The 20699-nt window shown below is 44.5% G+C and overlaps 1 protein-coding gene across 3 annotated transcripts in view; it reads right to left on the bottom strand.

Moving 5' to 3' along the window:
• Window positions 1–20699, bottom strand: part of DGKG (diacylglycerol kinase gamma) — a 226520-nt gene that overhangs the window by 118100 nt on the left and 87721 nt on the right. For 2 of the 3 annotated variants that reach the window (XM_027538801.1, XM_027538802.1), the window contains exons 7-14: window positions 17574–17623; window positions 14235–14309; window positions 13423–13545; window positions 9115–9232; window positions 7470–7558; window positions 4104–4220; window positions 3413–3505; window positions 1774–1833 (exon numbers count right to left, since the gene is read on the bottom strand). In XM_027538801.1, the coding sequence (XP_027394602.1) occupies window positions 1774–1833; window positions 3413–3505; window positions 4104–4220; window positions 7470–7558; window positions 9115–9232; window positions 13423–13545; window positions 14235–14309; window positions 17574–17623 (725 nt within the window). The remainder of the gene's footprint in view (window positions 1–1773; window positions 1834–3412; window positions 3506–4103; window positions 4221–7469; window positions 7559–9114; window positions 9233–13422; window positions 13546–14234; window positions 14310–17573; window positions 17624–20699) is intronic. The other variant, XM_027538806.1, reaches the window with a different exon arrangement.

The following is a 20699-nucleotide window of genomic DNA, read 5'->3' as shown; positions in this document are numbered from 1 at the left end:
TACGTGTAGCCCCTTTCTATCGTTCTCCCTTAATCACTCTAACCTTCACTGCAGCTCCAGCCAAGTCTGGCTCTTACCCTCTATGAGTGAATTCTCACCCTGTGGTGCTGCTCACACTGGTTTCTTCTCCTCCTTAATGCCCTGAAATGCCTATTTCCTTCATAGAAACCTCAAGAAAAACTTCTCATCCTCAAGGCCCAATTCAAGACCTACTTCGTCGACGAAGTTTTGCTTGATCACTGCAATGAAAACTATTGCATTCGAAGCATATAATATCTTCTGGGTTTGTTTGGTATTGTTTATTTGCATGTTTTCATGTTGTATTTTCTCAGGTGAAGCGAAAGTGAAAGTGTTAGCCACTTAGTCCTGTCTGACTCTTTGTGACCACATAGACTGTAGCACACCAGGCTCCCCTGTCCATGTGATTCTCTAGGCGAGAATACTGGAGTGGGTAGTCATTCCCTTCTCCAGGGGATCTTCCCGGCCCAGGGATCGAACCTGGGTCTCCTGCATTGCAGGCAGATTCTTTATCATCTGAGCACCAGGGAAGCCCAAATGTCTCAAAACATCAACTGGACATTAAATGTCTCAAGGGCAGGGCGGGAGTGTGTATAACCCTCCTACCAAGGATCCCGTTGCCCCAGAGACAGGTGTACTCAGTAAATACTTGTAGCTTCAGCAGAAGGATACACCGATACAGAGGAGCAGCGCCGCTCCATATTCACTGTCTTATGCCTGCTTTTCCATATCTCAAGCTAAAAATTCAGCAAACCCAGTGCCAGATAAGTTGAAATGGACAGCAACATTCTTTATAAATTTTAGGAATTTTTCCATCTGCCAAGGGTGATTATTTGTATGGTAGCCAGAAGCATCTTGGAGACTGAGAAGTAAATCTTTACCTCTGGGGGTGGTATTCAGAATGCTGAACGACCTGCATAGCATGGACACTGTCCAATCAGAACAGATGCAGGACAAGCAGATAGATGCCAGCTGTGAACTGACGTATCTGCACTGTGTGCGTGCTCCATCTGACTTTCTCCCCTTCAAGGTATCTAGAGCTTTACCACATCAAGCTTCTGGCATCACTGTGGCTTATGTTTTATACTCATCTACAAGTTCTCATTGAATCTTGGAGCATCTCTGGGAGGTGGGCAGTGCAGGGATTTGCTATGTGCCTTTTCAAAGAAGGAAACTTAAGGGTCAGAGGGAGAGGAGGAGTCCCCAGTGTTCTTTCTTTTTCTTTTTCTCATTCCACCTCACCAGGCTGCCTTTTCTGCATTCCCTGGCACTTTGTGAAAGGCACAGAGAGAAGTTCATTGGTGAATCCAACTAAAAAAAAAAAAAAACTGAGTTCTTAAATACACATTTAAGGATGGAGGAGAACTTTTGGATCTATTTAACTCTTTTGGCAGATCACATTCTGGAGACAGCTTGGCAGTCTTAGAAAACCCAATTGTCTATTTTTAGGCCACATTCTTGTTATTATTCAGGGGGTATGCATATTGAAGTTTTATGCAGCATGTTCCTTAAAAGGTGATAAAGCCAGTGTGGCCAGCTACAGGATTAACCAACCTCCCTTTGCACCACTTGCCTACAGCATGGTGGCCAAAGGTAACCCCAGAGACTGGAAATCTAGGATCTTCTGTGATATAATCTATCAGATAGGAAAGCAGATGTTAAGATGTGTTTCTCTAGAACTCAAATCCTGTCCTCCCCTCCACAACCTTGGACCAGCTTAGAAGGAATGAGTAGACTCAGGGTTTGCTGAGGTACCTGCATGACAAGTTCACCCTTGGCTGACACGCTACCATCAGACTTCCCATCTGGCCTGTCCTGTGAAAAGAGAGGAAAGACAAGCATCCTTTGAAAAAAATATGCCTGCTATAAAAAAAGAAATCAAAAGAAAAACAAATGGTTAATATAAAGAAAGAGAATAGAAAACCAGTATAGCATAGGATGGAGTCTTCAAAGTGGGGCTTTGAACCAAAACAAAGAAATGCTCCCTTTGGGTTCCTCAAAGACTCTCCAGGCCTTTGTCATCACTTGCCCTGACTTTGACTTCGAGACACTGGAAGGAACACAGTGTTTCAGAGGAAACACTGAAATGGGCAGAAATGTACTCTGTTGATTCAGAAGCTTGATCTCTGAGAAGCAAGGTCTGAGATCTAGTTTCTATGCTTAGCACTACCTAAAGGATACGACACAAAGTCATCTTTCCTGTTTTTTCTTCAATGTTTATTATTCATTTTATTGAAGTTTATGTCACATACAGTAAAATGCTCAAATCTAAACCTACCCTTCTATGAATTTCTGCATATGTACACGTCCTTCTCACTACTGCGTCTTCTGCTATGTTCTGTTGTGACTCCTGATGCCATATTGACTTTGCCTGGCTTTTGAATCTCATAAAAATGGAATCATATACCATGTCTTTTGAGTCCACCTTCTTTTGTTCAGCATTATATTTTTTGGATTACCCATATTTTTGCATTGAAGCATGGTTCTTTTCCATTGCGATATAGTATTACATTATGTGAATTTGCCTCAATTTATTAATCCGTTCTTGTCAGTGGTCATTAAGCTCGTTTCCAGTGCTTGACTGTTATGAATAAAGTTGATAGGAACATTCCTGTGCATGTCTTTTGGTGGAATAAATGCTTGTTTTTCTCAGATAGACAGGAGGGGACTTGTTGAGTCATAGAGTTTGTGTAACTCCAACTTAGTAGATACTGCCAAATGGTTTTTGAAAGTGGTGGTTTTTTCCTATCAATTTTTAATGAGAAAGAAGATGGTCAAGTAAAGGGTGAAATGTGAGGAGTTAGTGATCCTCAGCCACATCTCTAAGATGAAAAGAGAACAATTTAAGGTCTTTGGTACTTGGTTTGAGAAAAGGGTCTGCAACACAGGAGACAAAAAAAATTTCAGATGGGGACAACTGGAGTTTAATTTTGTAGCTTTCATTTCCAGGATGGGGCTGTGACACCCTTGGAAATCTTCAAGGCAGCGGGAAGTCCATGTTTGAACACAGGAGAGAGGGAGACAGAGACAAGGGAAGCCTCGCTGTGCACGGGTGGTGACTGGGGTTCCTTGAGCTGTGATCTGCCTGCAAGGTGCTGGGAACGAAGAACATGCTTTTCTTGCTGGGCCATGTCAGAGCATTTTGGGTGGCTGGTGGTCGGGACTGTTTCAGTCTGTGAAGTTTTCCCTGACAACCTGACTGTGCAGCACTGACCTCTCTTCAACTTGTGCTGAAAACACAAATCCTAAGAGTTGTTGAGGGAGCCCGCAGAGGGATGTAGATGTCTAAATGCTCCTGCATCTGAAATGTGAGCTGGGGTTGCCCGGGGCAGGGGGTGGTAGAGGTGGGGGGGGGTGTGGAGACAGAGCTCTGTTGTTGGGAGGCAACACTTACCCGGGTAATGGGGCATATCGATGTGGGCAGCAAAATATGGTCCCTGAGCTCTCCACCATCGCACAGTGTTGACAATTCACACTTGCGGTGAAACTGGAGGGGAAAAATGAAGATGAGAATGAGTGAAAGTGTTCAAGGAAATGTCAAGTATGAGAGTCTAGAAACTTCCTAGGGAGGCAAGTTGTCTAGGGCGCCTTCAAATCCTGATGCACTACTGCTTTGGCAGTATAGCTTAGACAGTGTGTGTGTTTGCATGTGTGGTGTGTGCTTAGGGATGCCAAGTCTGCTGTGGGCAGAGAAAGGAGACCAAGTGCAGCCTGCCCATAGCAGCTTCTCTCACTCTGTCAATGCCCTCGGCCCAGCCAATACCCAGGAGAAGGAAGCTAATGGTCCAGCCTGCTGTTCTCAGCTGCCTGGTCACAAAGACAGCAGACTGCCCAGCATCGTCTTAAGCAGACCTGGGTGGGGGTGGGCAGACACCCTCTCTCTGGGCAGTTTGATGATTTACTGGAGGCAATTAGACTTTGGGCACTGGCAGCGGCTCTGGGTGCCCTCTCTAGCCTTGCCCACGTAGCTCTGCTCATGCCCCCTGGCAGGATGTCCACTGCTGCCTGGCTGCAGCTTGAGCAAAAAAAAAAAAAAAAAAAAACCACACTGAAAAGAAGCAGGGCTGCCCTGAGCGCCAACCCACCGTCATCCGGCACCACACGCAGTGCCGCGCGGTGACACTCTGGTAGCACTTGATACTTTTGTGGCACCGGTCACACTTGACGGAGGAGTTCCCTTCCACCCATGCGTGCTGCATCACCTGCAGGAGGGAAGGGAAGGATACCAGGGAAGGCTGCAGAACCACGGCCCCACGCCCTGGGCCTGAGGAGAAGGTCTGGGAAGAGCACAGGGATGGGGAGGCCAGAGGGCTGGTTCCTGTTTAGCGGGCACTGGGCAGCTTAGCTGAATTGCACAGGGTGGTCTCTCCCTACCTAATCACTATCACTCTAATCAAGCTAGATGAAAGCCAGTTTGCCTGCTTTTTGAACAGTCCATCTCCCGGCAGTTAAGCCTCTGAGCAGTGCCTCATCTGGCAGTCCATCTGCCTGTCTTGCGGACCTCTTTGCAAAGGGATGTGCTTGTGTGTGCCCTCTTTTGGAAGGCCGCTCAGTGCAGGGAAACACAGGAGGGCTTGGTCTGCAGACCAAGCTGATTAGAGCACTGATTTTCCACTTTATAGCAGGGTGATCTTTGGCCAGTTCTTGGACCTCTCTGAGTCTCAGGTCCTTCATCTGTAGAAATTGGCATAATAAGCCCTACCCCTGGGCTTGCTGGGAGAATTAAAGGAGCCAGCCTATTTGGAAGGGCCTTCCTGGTACAGCCCTGGGCCTTGGGAGGTACTCTGAGCAGGAACTCCCTTTGCCCTTCTTGCTTCTATGGGCCAGTGTGTCTCAACCTTAGCAGCCCCTTAAGACCACCTGGGGAGTTTCTAGAAGTCCTAATGCCTAGCCCTCACTCCAAGTCAAATAAATTAAAGTCCCTGAGGGTGAGGCCCATCGTTAGTTTGTTTTAAAGCCCCCTGAGTGATTATAATGTAGAGCCCAGGCTAAGAAGCACTCTGGAAGGAAGTTAGAGAGAAAGCCCAGAGGAATTAGTGTGGGTCATCAGCCAGCGGCTTTCACATCTTTTTCCTGCAGAGCTGGTTGTACCTGCTTCCTGGCCAGAATCTGTTTCTAGAGCAGCCCAGGAACCTGGGAAACAGGTGGGCATGCATGTGTATGCATGTGACTATAAGTGCAAAGTGACCCATGATGCCAAATTCTGGGGGTCTGAGCACTCAGTTAAGCACCCCAGGAATTCTACAGAACTTCTAAAAATTGTTTTCCACTAGGGCACCCTGAATAGCAGAAGGGGTGGATATGGACTCTGGGGAAATGTAGGGGCATAGCCTGAAGTGCCAACAACAGGCACAATATTAAACACACACGGACTATTTGCCTGACACCATCCATGTTTGTATTAGACAAAAGTTTTAAATTACTTATCAGTTAAGTTACTGTGTCCTCCTTCCAAAAGGTTTTTGGTAAAACTGTTGCTCTAAATGTGTCACATTTACTTTGTAGTTTCTCACCGTCTGCCGTTCACCCCTGAGGGTGTAAAGAACTCAGTTTGCTAATCAGTTTGTCACCTACATGGTCACAATTAATTTGCTCCAAGATTATTATTATTTCTATTATATATAGAAAAAAAAATATGAGGCTTCAGAGAGGTTAAGTGACTGGTCCTAGGTTCTAAGGCTGAGAAGTGGCCAAGCAGGGACTCATGGCCAACTCTCCTGACTCCAAGTCCATGGGACTTTCCCAACACCACGTTGCCTTCTCCCTCCTCTTCTGGGATCAGAAGAGGATGGTGACGGACTTGGGTTCCCCCTGGAGTCTCAGAAAGCCAGGAATGTGCCCTCAGTGGTCTCCCTCTATTCCGAGTGTGGCAATGGCCAGAGTGCAGGCTCAGGGCCTGAGCCTAGGAGGCGCACCGTATGTCCTGGTGAAAGGCATGGGCATGGAAAGGCGTGTGCATGGGCATGGTGCGGGAGGAGCAGACAAGAGGCCATGTGGTGCCTCACAGGCATGCATGCGTGCCCCTGGAGGTACCCTTCTCTCTCAGACTCCTTCTGCGGATGGCTGGATACTACTCCCGCCTACTTATCCATCTCCTGACTCAGATTCTTTAATGGGGTCTTCCCTCTGCAATAACTCTGAGTGTCCTTCCCCTGCTAATTTGAAAAAGTGTCTATTTCCAGACTCAGTGAATGGCACCACTAGATGGCCACCTTAGAAACGTGGTAGCCATTTCCAACCTCCCTCCCTCTTTCATCCCCTACACCATTGCCACCAAGTTCTGGTGGTAGGACCTCCAAATTATCGCTCAAACTCTCGCCTTTCCCTTTAAGTCCTTTTTCTCTGCCAGTGAGACAGTCAGAATACTCAACAGCTGGCGTGACTGGGGGGCAGTCACTCAGCACAGACGCAGCAGAGAAGGCGAGTACAGACCCAACCCAGGCAGGCCCTCGGCAGCACTATCTCTTGCCTGAACTATTGGAAGGGTTTGCCCCTCTCTAATCTGATCTCTTTCTGGCACCATAGTCAGAGTATGTGTGCATGCTCAGTTGTTTTAGTCATGTCCAGCTCAGTGACCCCTTAGACTGTAGCCCGCCAGGCTCCTCTGTCCATGGGGTTCTTCAGGCAAGAATACTGGAGTGGGTTGCTATGACCTCCTCCAGGGGATCTTCCTGACCCAGGGATCAAACCTGCATCTCTTACATCTACCTGCATTGGCAGGTGGGTTCTTTATCCCTAGTACCAGCAGTGAACCTAATTTGCAAACCCAATCATCTCTTCACATGCTCAAAATTCTTTAGCAGTCCCTTAGCTACATATGAACCTCTTTCCCAGCTCCTCAGCCTGGATCTCCCCAGTCCAGAGCACATCTCCTGCCTTTCCCTCTGAGCCTCCTCTATGCCAGTCACACTAAACCAAGTACAGACCCCAGAGTAAGCCACGTATCCATGTCTTCACTCTTGAAGTTTCTCCAGCCCAGAGTGCCTTGTCCTCCTCGATTCCTTGTGAAATCCTGCTGACTTGGGTTCAAGACACAACTCAAATGCCATTTGTTTTTTTTGGTGAACGCTTCCTTGTTCGTCTCTTCTCCCTTCCCTCCGCCCCCATGCCTCAGCTGTAAGTCCCACACAGCGCTATCACTACCGCACTGCTCGCAACGTTATGCTCTGCTTATGTGCCTGTCTCCTCCCACCAGACTGCATGGTTCCCCAGGCTGAGGACCACCTTATGACCCTCATACCCCCTGGAACAGGGCCTAGCACATGGTGGGTGGGTACTAGGGAGATGCTGAATGGATTGATGGATGGACAGGATGGTTTCAGGGTGGTCCTCGAGGCAGAGAAGGGACAGGATAAAGCTCCCAAAGCCCCTTCCTGTCCAGGAATCTGTGGAGATGGATATGTCGCCCGGGACACAGCATGCAGTAGAACAAGGCAACAGGTATCACCAACCTCGCCGCCCCTTTTGGTTTTGGAGTTCGTTTTGATACACGCAGGAATGTTTTTGGATACACAGCGTTCGTGGACTGTGTATTTACAGTCTGCAAAATAAATGAATAAGTAAATAAGAATAGTGCCTGTGAGTGACCACCTAGGGAAGGTCAGCCATCCTCCTCCCCGCTAGCTGAGGCCCAGGCCTCCCTCCATGGGGCAGGGGACACGTGGAGCTGGCCTGGCCAACTGGAAATTCAAGTCTCCAGTTTTCACTGACAGGAATCCAGTTATCTCCCAGACATGCTTCTACACCCTCCACCCCACCCACTGGCTTTCACTGGTGAACGGAGCAGGAAAACATCCCTTAAGAGGAATATGAGGTGTCACCCTGGCTATGCCAACAACACAGTATTGAATGTTGGGATGTTGGGGAGTGGAAAGCAAGGCCAGGGTCTCTCTAACTCTGCAGACAGGCAGACCTGGGCTTGAACTCCGGCTCTACCCTTTGTAACTACCCACATGATCTAGGGTATGTGCCTTCACAGCTCTGAAATTCAGAGTGTTCTACAAGATGGGAATAAAATTAGCTTTTACTTTGGGGAGCTTTTGCAGCATGAAATTATTTGTATAAAGCACCGCTTGTGCAAGGCAGAATAGCTATTCCACAAATTTATTGTTGTTATTACTTACTACTATGCCACAGGCCTAGAACCTACTAGGAATGAGGCTAGGTCTATGAAAAGTGGGTGAGAGCCAGATATGAGAGGTTGATGGAAAGACAGGGGGCCCCTTCTTATGCCTGCTGATGCTTGTTCAAGGTAGACACTGGGCCCAGCTCTGCTACGATGTCTTTTGTAGTGGAGGTTGCCTGCTGCCTGGCTCCCATGTACATGTCAAATGAAACAGTTTGGTGACCCACACCGTACCCGAGGGCCCTCCCCACAGCAGCAGGTCCCCGGTCCCTGGAGGGTTCAGGCTGAGTGCCTGCTGTCTGCATCCTGAGGTTGGGGTGGGGGCGGGCAGGATTCTGCACCCATATACCCTGGGCCTTGCAAAGCCTTCCTGTTGCAGCCCTTCCCCTCTCTTCGTGTCCCCCAGATTCACACACATTCCCCCATCATCCCTTCTCTCTTCCTTCCCCTCCATCTCTTTCTTCTGCTCTCCCTTCCAGGCTCCCTCCCTCCTTTCTCGTGTGTGTGTGTGTGTGTGTGTGTGTGTGTGTGTGTGTGTGTGTGTTTCTCCTCTCAAGTCTGACTTCACTAAGTGGATTATAAAGTATAACAAATGGATAATTTTAATTTCCATTGTATTTATGAATATTAATTTAATTTAAAAAACCCTCAGGTTCTTCTGACCACGCAAACATTCACTAGCAAAACACAACTGAAAGTAATATGAGATGCTTTTTAGTTACCTGTGAACTTTAATAACTTTTTTCTAGGGAGTCAGTGGCCCATGACACGACTCCAGCAGACTAATATTCGTCCATTTGATTTGGGTTGAATAAGGATAGGACATGGAGGTCTTGTTCTATTCCCTGCTGTGGGAAGAATATGGCAGGTCTCTCAAGCTAGGAAGGATAGATGCCTAAACTTTCCTGGGACTGGCTCAACCATGTGCAGAGCAAGCCTGGCGAAAAAGGGTTTGAAGGAAGTTTACTCACAAATGCAGCAGAGGCCTTGCTTCCGAACACCCATGAGCATGACGTGGCAGAAGTTGCAGTAGGTTGGTTTCTTGAAGTGCTTCAGGGTCCAGGCATGCTTCCCATCCCCCTTGGAGCCCTGAGGGGACAGCAACAGAATGCGATGCTCAGCAGGAAGCCCCACTTTCTCTAAAAAGAGTCTCTTCTCATATTTGGAAGATGAATTATTCGTTTAACTTACTGATGTAAATACTCTGAATAGAAATGCAAATAAAAACAAAATCCTTCGTGTGTGTATGTGTGTATGTTCTAAAATAAGCAAAAATTAAAAATTAGGACTGAATGGAGTATGTGTGTGGGAGATAAAATTAGCCCTCTCCTGCATGGCTGGTGGAGTAGAAATCAGAACTAACTAACTTAGTTATTTTTCTCTTAACTTCATCCTTTCTTTTTCAATCATTTATCTATTATCTGTCAAGCATCTATTTATTATGTCAATCACCTATTATTTATCAATTGTCTATTATCCATCAATCACCTATTATCTATCACGCACCTTATCTATCCATCCATCCATTCATCCATCCATTTCTCTATCTAAAGGTCCTTTAAATGTTTATAACTTTCAACTTACAAATTTCCTTTCCTGGATTCCATCCTAAATAAATTTTTGAAAGATATATGAGCATTTTTGTGCTCTATCAGACATTGAGCGCAGAATTATTTAAAGTAACAAAAAACTGAAAATATCCTAAAGCCCTCAAAAATGACCAAAAGGTTCGTGGTACATCTCTATGATTTAATGTTAAGTGGCCATCAAAAAGATATTCATAAGAACCTTGGATGGCTTGGGAATGTGCTCATGATACTAAGTGCTAAGACAAAAAAGCAGAACGCAAATTTGATGACATATTATGATCTCGGTTTTATATAATGATACATTGGATGGGGAAAAAAAAAAAAAAAACTGACCAAATTGTTAACAGAGGTTAGCTATAGCTAACAACACTACGGGTTTATTTTACTTTCTCTGTATTTGCCAAATTTTTTACAGTGAGGAGGTACTAGTTTTATAATCAGGAAAAAATTAGCTTAGTAAAAATACTGTACTCCTCTCAACAAACTTTCTGTACATAGAAAAAAATAGCAAAGAGACAGAGAGGGTTAAATCCTTTCCCCCTGGCTTGGCTCAGAAGCAAATTCATCCTTATCCACTAGATAAGCCAAGCCTGACATAATCACACACCTTCTAGCCCCTGGGAGCACAGCCTCACTGGAGACTGTGGTTTCAGGAGCATCCCTCCACATATAGTGTCCTTGAACTTTTGTCATAGACTCCATCAAAAGAGTAACACTCTTGGGCTGATCTTAAGGGTAGTTAAAAAAAAAAAAAAAGTACTGTAAGCTCATAATGATTGAAGTCAGGTACATGGAGTCCAACGTGCTGGACTGAAACCTACTTATTTCTGGGCCCCTCTGGTTTGGGCTGGCCATAGTGGCCAGACCTATTCCTGTGCTTGACTCCTCTGCTAATGGTCTCTAGAGAAACCCACGTGCTTTTTCAAATGCTGGTCTCCTCCTGGGGCCAGAATATGCTTTTTTCTTCTTCCACCTCAAAACCCTGCTTCTTCTAAAACCTGAGTTTTATATAATTAAAGCCTTTTCATCTAAAATGGTTTCTACTTTAGTAAATGGGTTCATTAATTGATTAAATGATTCACTAAAAGACAGATTCATTCATCCTTTTGACAAACATTGACCACAAGGGATTTTTATAAAAACTAAATGAAATATAAGTGAAGCTCCTAATCCAGTGCCTGACACATTGTAAATGAAAACTTTTATTAAGTTCTTACTCTGCACTAGGGAATAGGGAACACAAAAATAAGTAAAGAGTGTTTTCTTACATGTGAGGAGGGAGATTTATACCTATTCTAGAAATGAAGAAGCAGAGACTCATAGAAGTCAGATACACAGCCCAAGACCACACAAATATTAAGTAACTGAGCCAAGCCAATGGTCATAATGGCTTCCAAATCGTGTTTCTTCTTCTATCTCCACCAACCAGGGCTTTCCTTCATGGACAAAAGGGAAATTACAGTATTCTTAGCAGACCCAGCCCGAAGGATGGTCATCTGACCTAAAAATACCTTTATGAGCAAAATTAATTAGCTGACTCTCCCTTTCTCAGATACTGTTTTCACAGATACAGGGTAAGAATCAGAAGGACCTTGCCTTGGAATAAGTAGCATTTCTGCTTGGGTTACAGCACCATCATGTGGCTCTTTTATTTTTGCACATTGGAGGCTGCAGCGTTTGGGAGTCCTGCATACCAGGTTTTATGCTGAGCCTACAGCTCCTTGGAGACAGACTGTTTCTCATTTATCCCATTCAGAGATCTCCAGACTTTTCAGTGGCAATAAGTGGGTTTTGATAAAAGCCAAACAAGCACTGTGACTTACAAGACATTGAGGAATGTTTTCCCTAGAACCCCAATTATTAAGTGTAAAAACATACAATATAATGTATATTTGCAAATGAACACATAAAACTTTTGATTCATGAAAACCAAATGCACTTTTGCTTTTTGTTTGCATTATTCCTGATGTAAAGTATGGTTTTCTACAAGGTTCATTTGGCATCGGGGGGAGACACTGGGGAGAACGTTGGAGAAATGATGTCTCTCCCTCTTCCAGCCATAAAAAGTGGAACCCCTCCAAACAAAGAGTTGGTGGCACCTTGGGCTCAGCAAGTCCCACCTAAGAAATAGAACTAGAAATGGGTTCTTTGTGATTAAAATGTCCCATCTCTATTATGTTTTAGAGAAAAGGAAAAAAACAAACCCAAAACTGGTGTGTTAGAACAACACTCAAGCAGAACTCCTACTTTGATTCAGGTATCATCTTGAACCTTAAGAGCAGAAAGTATACCATACCTATCTGGGCTCCCCCAGGTCCTAGGTCACATGCGTTCATGCACACAGTAGGGTCTCATCACTGCATGAGAAATGTGCGGTTACTGAATATGGAAGATGGGCTCTGGTACTAATTAGGTGTGTGACCACCCGCAAGTGCCTTACTTCTCTAGTCCTCAGTATGAAAAACAGAGGGGATAGACCAGGGATCACCAAATCCTCTTCTAGCTCTGACCTTCCAGGGTTCTAAGGATAAAGGAGTTCCTGGTTCATTGATTTCTATTAGTACATGGAAAGACCTAAACATGCTATGAGATAATTGCAGGATTCTTAGTCCTGAACTGCAGAACTGTCAGATGGACATTCCATGGGCAACAATGTCAGCTAGAGGCCAGCCTAGCTGAACCTTCTGTTCTGTCCCTCTCTATGCCATTTCAGTAATCTCAAACAGGTGTTGTTTACAACCCAGGTGGCTGCACTGGTAAATGCTAATGCTGCCATTTGCGCTCCTAGTTCTAACCTTCCCTACCTCATGTATGGAAGCTACTTTTCATGGTAAATAAGCAGACCAGGTCAGATGCCAGTGCTTCACATAAATAGTGGGAGGTTTCTCTAACACACCCTGAACTTTCTTTCACGTGGGTTTTTGATCAAGGTCTTCTCCTGCCTGCAAACTCTCTTCTACCAGCCAAACCATACCCATTATTGAGAACCAGATCAAATAGCCTAGGTCATTTCACTTGATCTTTATCTCAAGAGTGGGGTATCAAAATCCCATGCATCCCTCAGAGTCAGGGCAAAACTTCTTCTGCTGGTCTCACTCTTAAGTGTGGGGTGTTCAAAAGTGCAGGTTCTTTAGAGTCAGGCACACATAAATACTGGCTCCTCTTTTTCATCTTCAGACTCAGAATCTCAATTTTCCATCTGTATAAATGGGTAAAAAAATATCTACCTTATCTGGTTATTCTGATTGCTAAATAAGATGTTATCATTGAACACTCTCTACCTCACAACAGATCAGTATTTTTCCTTTCCTTTCCTTCCCTCCCTCCTTGCTTCCCTTTCTTCCCAAACTCTCTTAGCGTTTTTACAGCTAATTTTGAGAAAAGATGGAATTCTTCCGTGAAAATTTTTTTGTCCTTTGCGTGGTTGAACAGAAGTTTCAGGTGGGTGAATATGATATCTGTGTCTCCTCTTGGTACTCAGAACAGTATCTTTATTTAGTAATAATTTAGTAAATGTCTGTCAAATGAATGAACATATTTCAGGTAAAAAAGAGAGGACTTCGGGACTGGCCTGGAGCATATGAGGTATCCACTGGGAAGTCTGGGACAGAAACCAAGGATATTAACTTCCACATGGAACCTGATGTTTCTGAAAGGTGGGGGGTCTTGGACCTCAAGTGTGCAACTTACAGAGTCGTCCATGCCCAAGAGGACCAGCAATGGGATGGTGGTCATCCCTCCGTGGACCCACTCCTCAAGAGACACAAAGCCGTCCCGGTCGTAGTCCATGCCTTGTAACATCTCCTTCAGTATCTGCGAATCCGTAGAGCAACAATTGTCCACTTTCACCCTCGGCTTCTCTGCCCGCCCCTGCCCTTTCCTTTCTCTTTTGTTCTGAGTTTTCTTGTGTTTTACCCCTTTCTTTCTGATTCAGAGTGAGTAGAGAGCAGTGACGGAGCAAACTGGGGTGAGGGGAACAGAGGTCCAAGCCTGGGTCTTCCCAGACCTGTGTGCCCTTAAGCAAGCCACCTGGACTCTCTGGGCTCTGTTTTTCTGCTTTGCCCATCTGCAAAATAGAACTAGCATTGCTGTGCTTGCAGCCTGGTAGCAAAAGATTAGGGAAAATGTATACAAAATGCCACACATAATATTGGTCTCATGGGAGCCCCCAATGTATGTAATAATTATTATTATCTGATGACTGAGAAAAATCTTTGAATTTCTTTCTAGCTCTAAATTCTCTGACCTATGAACCCCTGTTATAAAAATTCAGCTAGGGGGTATTATTAGGTATTATTATTTGAATTAGTCTACACTATTCCCCGGCCTCTAATTTTTCCTATCAGAGAAGTGGGAGGTCAAGGAGGTGTAGGACCCCAAAGGAGCCACCTCTAAGAAGATGAGTCTGGGAGACACTCTACTGTAAACAAGTGTGTTTTTTCAAGTCCCACTCTTATCTTAGAAGCTCACTGGGAAGTCACCCCAGGCTGCTGGAAACTCACAGGCCTTAGCTCCGTGGGATCCCACTCGAGATACTGGGCAATGTGCAGCATCTGGCTGACAATACGATCCATCTCCTAGAAAACACCAAGGAGAGAACCCAACTGAAGATGTGTTTCCAAGAGCAAGAGTCAAAATCAAGCCCCGTGGGAAGATGGGCAGGGTGTCGTGTGAGAAGCAGCTGGTACAATACACTGGCATTTCATCATGAGCTCGCTGTTTGTTTCTGCTCTTTATTTCTGCCTTGACCACAAAGCTCACAAGAAGCATAGACCGTGGATAAGCCAGAGGTATGCAGAAAGCTCACTGAACACTGACCTTCTCCTAAATCCACCTTCCTTCCCCTATTCTGCGCTTTGACTCAGCATAGAAAGCACTCCCGTTTCCTTCTTCTTTGTGATCACAGCTCCTAAAAATACTTACAAACCAAGGCACTTCTTCCCTCCCCCTTTTCCCACACCTCATTCCCACAGCTTTAGCAACTTGGGATTCATCTATACCCCTTGGGGGTCAGTTTCAGTTGGATGTAGGGCCACTGGGTTGGTCCTTTCTCAGGCACTGTGATTCAGATTCTTTTTGGCATCTCCTTTGTATCCTTTGTATCAAGTCCAGCCCTGGGTCTGGGACTCCTGAAACAGGAAATTCATGAAGGCTATGCTTCTCTAATGAGTGAGCCTTTTGTTTGGTACCACGGCTAGGCTCCATCTAAAACCTCACAGAATTGCTGGATGCTAATGAATCAGTGCCCTGAGAGTCCCACGGAAACACACTGGACTGAGGAAGCATTTGCACATTTAGGGTACCATCTAGGATATTCATAATAAAGTTGATTTGGGGTTACTCATTGGAGAACTAAAGCAAGGGTTAAAGGTGTTACTTTCACCAGACAGAATGCTGGGTGGGTCAACATAAGCAAGCTAAAACCCAACAGGGATTTTTAACATTGTATTTCATTTAAATTAGAAAATAGCCCACTGCAAAACTGCAGATGAGGCAGTAGGTGGGGAAAAGGAAGTGGGCAGTAAGGTGGGAACAGAGCCCAGCAGATGTTCCAGTGGAATATCTTGTCAATCTAGCAGTGTTCAAGATTCAATGTGAGCAAACAATGTGATTCTGAATTGGAGAATTAGACTTGATCTAGAGCTGTGTAAATGGGTGGGCATTTTCAGGAAGCAGAGTGGGCAGATTTCAGGAAGAACGAGTTCTCCTGATATGGATACTTAAGGAGTCCTGGAAGGGCAGGTTCAATTCTACGCCATATTTTAAGAATGGCATTGTCAAACTAGAGCTTGACTAGAGTGGATATTTAAATCTGCTTTACCAGAAATACTGTAGAAATTAGGAAATTGGAGCTTGGAGAAGATTTTAGGGAAGATGTGGTCAGATGTTCAAATACTTGAAGGCCTACTGTGTACAACTGTTACTCCGCTGGTCAGCTATAGAGGGCAGAAATAAGCTGAGGGACAGAGGGAGGGGAGAGTTGGAAGGTTGGCCTATTTTGACCTCACCATTGGGTTGGGGGAGGGGAGAGAAGGGCAGAATTGAGTTTTGTACTGAAAATTTCCCTGGTGGCCTAGAGGTGGCTTTGATGCCGGAAAGATGCCCCCTCTAACATCATCCTCAGCAGTGGATTGGCTGTTTTAAGGTAATAGGTGAATTCTCCATTAGTGGGAGTGTTCACAAAGAGGCTGGATATCCAACTGCCAAGGGGTCTTGGTGGGGAGTTGAGAGACAGAACTACTTTGAGACTTGCTTCAGTTCACCAATGGTACCCTCCAAACAGATCCAGAATTTAACCACTTCTCACCACCTGCAATGCTGCTACCCTAAGGCAAGCTACCTTCATTTGTCTTGCTTATTTTTACAGCCTCCCAACTGGAGGCACTGCCTACGTTCCTACAGTCTAGACTCAACACAGCAGCTAGAGAGACTCTGAGGACCTAAGTCAATCATGTCACTCGTCTGCTCAGAAACTGCAATGGTTCTCCACTTCTCGAGAGAAAACCCTTGGAATCACCTGTAAGGCTTGAGAATGCTTTGCAAATGTCTTGTCCCTTCTCATTACTTCTCTGACCTCATCTGTTCACCCCTCCTGCTCCACTCATTCTTGCCTCCTCCTTAATCTGCTGGTATTCCAGGCACCCCTCAAGGACCTGTGCCCTTGTTGCTCCCTCTGCCTGGGAGGTGATTCCCCATGACTCACTCCCTTCAAATCCTTCAAGGATCTGCTCAGATGTCCTTCCCTCAGGGAGTCCTTCCTTAGCTCCTCTTGCTAAAACTGAAGCTCATCCAACACTTCCTTTCCCTTCTTTATCTTCCTCTGGTACACATGTGTATTGAACACATAGTTGACTACACTTTGCAGTGTGTGCGTTTTCGTTAGAATGAAAGCTTTACGAGGACCTGCATCTCTGTCCATTGGCTCACTGATACATCCCCAGGGCTTAGACCAGTGCCTGACGTATATGAGATAATCAATGGGCGTTAAACAAATGTTTAAGAGTCCACGATTCTCCGGTGGTTCCCTTGCATGATCCAACCGACAGCACTGAAATAGGGATCCCATTAGGACCATCTAGGGTTGAGAGGGAACTGGGATGATGCAGTTGGTCTAGTGGAGTGCTTCCCTTTCTTCGTCCCTCTGGGCTGTCTCAGCTCCATGCACTTCAACCTCAGAGCCTTTCTGGGAATGCATCCCATCTCTGACCCTGCCAGTCATGAGAACAGGACCTGTCTGATTCTGTCTGCCCTCTCCACTCTCTGCCTTCTTCCTTTTCTGCCCTTCTTCTCACCCTATGATCCCCACCCTATTCCTGCCTCTTCCTGAGAGAAGGTGGGGGCAAGACTCAGGCTTCCCAGGTTTGGTGGGATGGGATGATGTGCTTGGAGAAGATAGAGTAAGACTCCTAGTGCTAGTGCCTAGGATGTGAGAAGAAGGCAAGGGCGATGGCCAAGCTCACCAGAAGTTACCTGCCTTCCTCCTGTCTTCCTGCCCTGGTCTCGCTGCCTCTCCCCACCTCCTTTCCTCCACTCTTGAACTTCAGTAGGAAACTGAAGGGGGAATTTCTGAACCAACTGGGAAGGTAACTACATTTTACATCTCCCCAATCTGAGATTTTACAATTTGGGCTCCTGGAATGAAAAGGCAAGCTGGCATTCACTCTCCTCTGGCCCGGCTCTTTGGATGTTAGAAGGAGGGGGCTTCTATTCATCTCTGCATCTCATATTGAGACACAGGTATTCTGATGATGGTGGAACTGGAAGTTTTTGAACTCTCCCTTCACCTGCTCCCCTCTCCCCTAGCCTTTCTTGCATCTTGGAGGAATATTTGGAGAGCTTACCGCTTGGTCCAGGAGACCGTTCTCATCCGAATCATAGAGACGAAACATGACTGTAAGAAACACAAAGGTGAGGCTTGAGGAGGTCTTCCAGGCACCACGGATGGGCTGAGACTTTGCTGCCAGTTTTTAGGTCAGTTCTGACCATCACTGGGGCGAAGTCTGTTGCAGCCAACTAACCCACCCTCCAAGGCACAGAGTCTGCTTCCTCACAAAGAGGGTGGGAAGAGAGAGGAGAACCAAGCCATCTGGCTTCTAGGACTGTCTAAGCTCTTGGCTCAGTCTCTTTGACTGATGAGATCTGGATCATGAGTGATTCCCTATGAGCATTCACACCTCTCAGCATCATGGGAACACAACGCAAAGCAGATGCCCTGCTGGTGGTGGGCAGACACTGGAGTGATAGACGGGGCACTGCTTCCACTGCACATAGGAAGGGTGTGAAGTTAGACAGTTTCAGACCATGGCCCTGTCCCACCACCTCTAGCACATCAAAACAGTCACTTGTCTTCTTTAGATTCAATTTCTTCATCTGTAAGATGGAGATTAAAATAGTTTCTTTATCCTAAGTCTTTTTTCAAATGAGGACTAATATGTAAATGATACACCAAAATCTATAGTGCTTGGAATGTAGGAAACACTCAACAGATGTTATTTTTATTTTCTTTCATTAATGAATATTTATATATGGTATTTAATATGTATAATATATCATCTTATGCACCTATCATTATTACTATTTAATTCTCAATAATATTATGAAGTAGTTACTATTATAGAAACTATTGTATTTCTTTTTCTAAAATGTCAACATGTGATTCAGAAACATCCTCTGCCATGTTCTAACTGTAGAGAAGTGATGGAGGATAAGAAAGATTTGGGAATGAATTTTGGGGAAAGGACTAAATGTTCATTTATGAGATTTGGAAACTTGCTGTTTAATTAATCTAAAAGGTAGAGATTCTGTCTGTGGTCTCAGAAGTAAGCAGGGTGGGGAGCAGAGCTGAAAATGTCTTCATTTCCTTCCTATCCTTTGAAATGTTCCCTTGTGCCAGCCTTCTCCATGGAGCCTCCCCTGACCGACCCTTCACTCATGTAACTACTCTGGACCTCTCGGGATGTACCCACAGGGTCACAGCACTCCTGTTAATTTGTTAATCTGCCCTTGTGTTGTCACTTCCTTCTACATGTTTTATGTCTCTGGACCTTGTGTATACAGTGATGTGTCTCTGGTTGGAATTTAAATTATTTAAAAGTAGGGTCATGGGCTTCTGATTCTTTGTGGCTCCTCTGAATGTCCTAGAGACACTCTGGGCCCAGGTGGCACTAATGTGGAGCCCACTTTGGTCTTACTGTGAGGAGTAGAACAAGGAAGTATGAGCAAGCATCCTTTTTTTTAGAAGCATGGCCTTGGGCAAGTCATCTAACTTTTCCATGCTTTCTTATATATAAATGACAAAATTATATATATATATATATATATATATATAAAATGACAAAAATCATGTCACTTTTCTAGGGTTACTGTGAGGTTAATAGTGCATTTAAAGTGTTTAGCAAAAATGAGATGTTCGATGTCGAGTTTTTTTAATTACACTGATAATAGGTGAAATTTCAGCCTATCATTTCCTATACACACACAAACCATTATTTTTTTTTAAAGGTTTAACTTGGTTTCAGTCACTAAAATCTGAGATGATTTGAATTTATTTGTCTTAATTAAAGAAAACTTTAAGGACAAATGACCAAGTTTCTGCAACAAAAAATTTCAGGGAAAAAAAGTAAAGTGTATGGACTTTACTTGGACCTCCAATTCAAATAAACAACATTTGAATTGTTTACCATGATGGGAAAACAATGAATACTGAAAATAATGAAAACGGAATGTTTGAAAATAGTAAGGAATCATTTTCTTTAGATGTGATAACAGTGTTATGATTATATTTAAGGAAAAGTCATATGTCAGAGGTACATACTGAGATATTTACAAATGAAATTATATGATATTTGAAATTGGCTTCAAAATAATCTGGTGCAGGAGAAATGAGTAGGAGGTACACATAAAACACAACTGACCAGAAGCTGGTAATTGCTGAAGGTGGTTGATGGATATAGGGAAGTTCTTTGCATTCTCTACTTTTATCTGTACTTACATTTTTCTATAAGAAAAAGCTTTTAAAATCAGTTTATTTTTATTACCATTACAGGACTCAGTCTGAGAGGCACTCATATGAAAGAGTCTGCCATATCCTCTCTGGTAGTTATGAACAAATACAATGCCCCAAATCCAACTGAATGTGGGAAATAATCTGACATTTCCCTTTTAACATTAGTCAGTACAAACAGAAATCTGGTACATTTGCTTCCAAATTATCACTTAAGACTGGCAATTATTATCAAACCTATGGGGTAGATTTTAAGCTTGGTTAATGAGCAAATGTTTCATTTTGTTTTTGGCAAGGGTTAACCTCTGCCAGACTTCTTGCTAATGTTTATTTCGTTGACTATTCTGATTATTGGCTGGAATTCTAACTTTTGCTATAATGCGTATACTTTTCCCTTAAGTCTCCTAAGATCCTAAGAGAAACCAAAATAATATATATTTTTAAACAAGACCTACCTATAAGCTACTGTAAAGTTTGCCTGTAGGCTCGCAGAGGCCAGCGAGACCATCTCCAAAGTGATTGTCTGCGAGACTGCTCTTTGTGGGCTTTCCTTTCTGCTATTATTCTCCTTCTGAAGACTTGTTTTTAAAACCAAGCTCAACTCCCTTAATTAACTAGCCTTCTTTCTCTAGAGGCCAAAACACTTGGAGTTGGGATGGGTGAAGACATAGAAATAAGCTTTAACAAGGTAGAGGTTGATTAGGTCTCAAGGAAAAAAAAGGCTTCCTCATAGTTCAAGAATTGCTTGGGCATGGAACAGGGGAAGGAAAACAGATGTTGCAAATCTTCCCTTGAAAAATCTTCTAAGGGGAGGCAGCAGCTTTCTGATTAGAGGCTTTCAGGAAATCGTGCCAGCAAAGAAAGGGAGTCTTCACCTCTTTTAAAGACCCCTTCCCTTTCCAGATCTTGATTCTCAATACCAAGGTGTCAAATGCACCCCCGCCCTGTACAACTGGTACTGTGG

This window comes from Bos indicus x Bos taurus, chromosome 1 (assembly GCF_003369695.1).
Source record: "Bos indicus x Bos taurus breed Angus x Brahman F1 hybrid chromosome 1, Bos_hybrid_MaternalHap_v2.0, whole genome shotgun sequence".
Lineage (NCBI taxonomy): Eukaryota > Metazoa > Chordata > Mammalia > Artiodactyla > Bovidae > Bos > Bos indicus x Bos taurus.
Note: the sequence above shows the minus strand (reverse complement) of the source record. Positions and strands in the feature narration are given on the sequence as shown.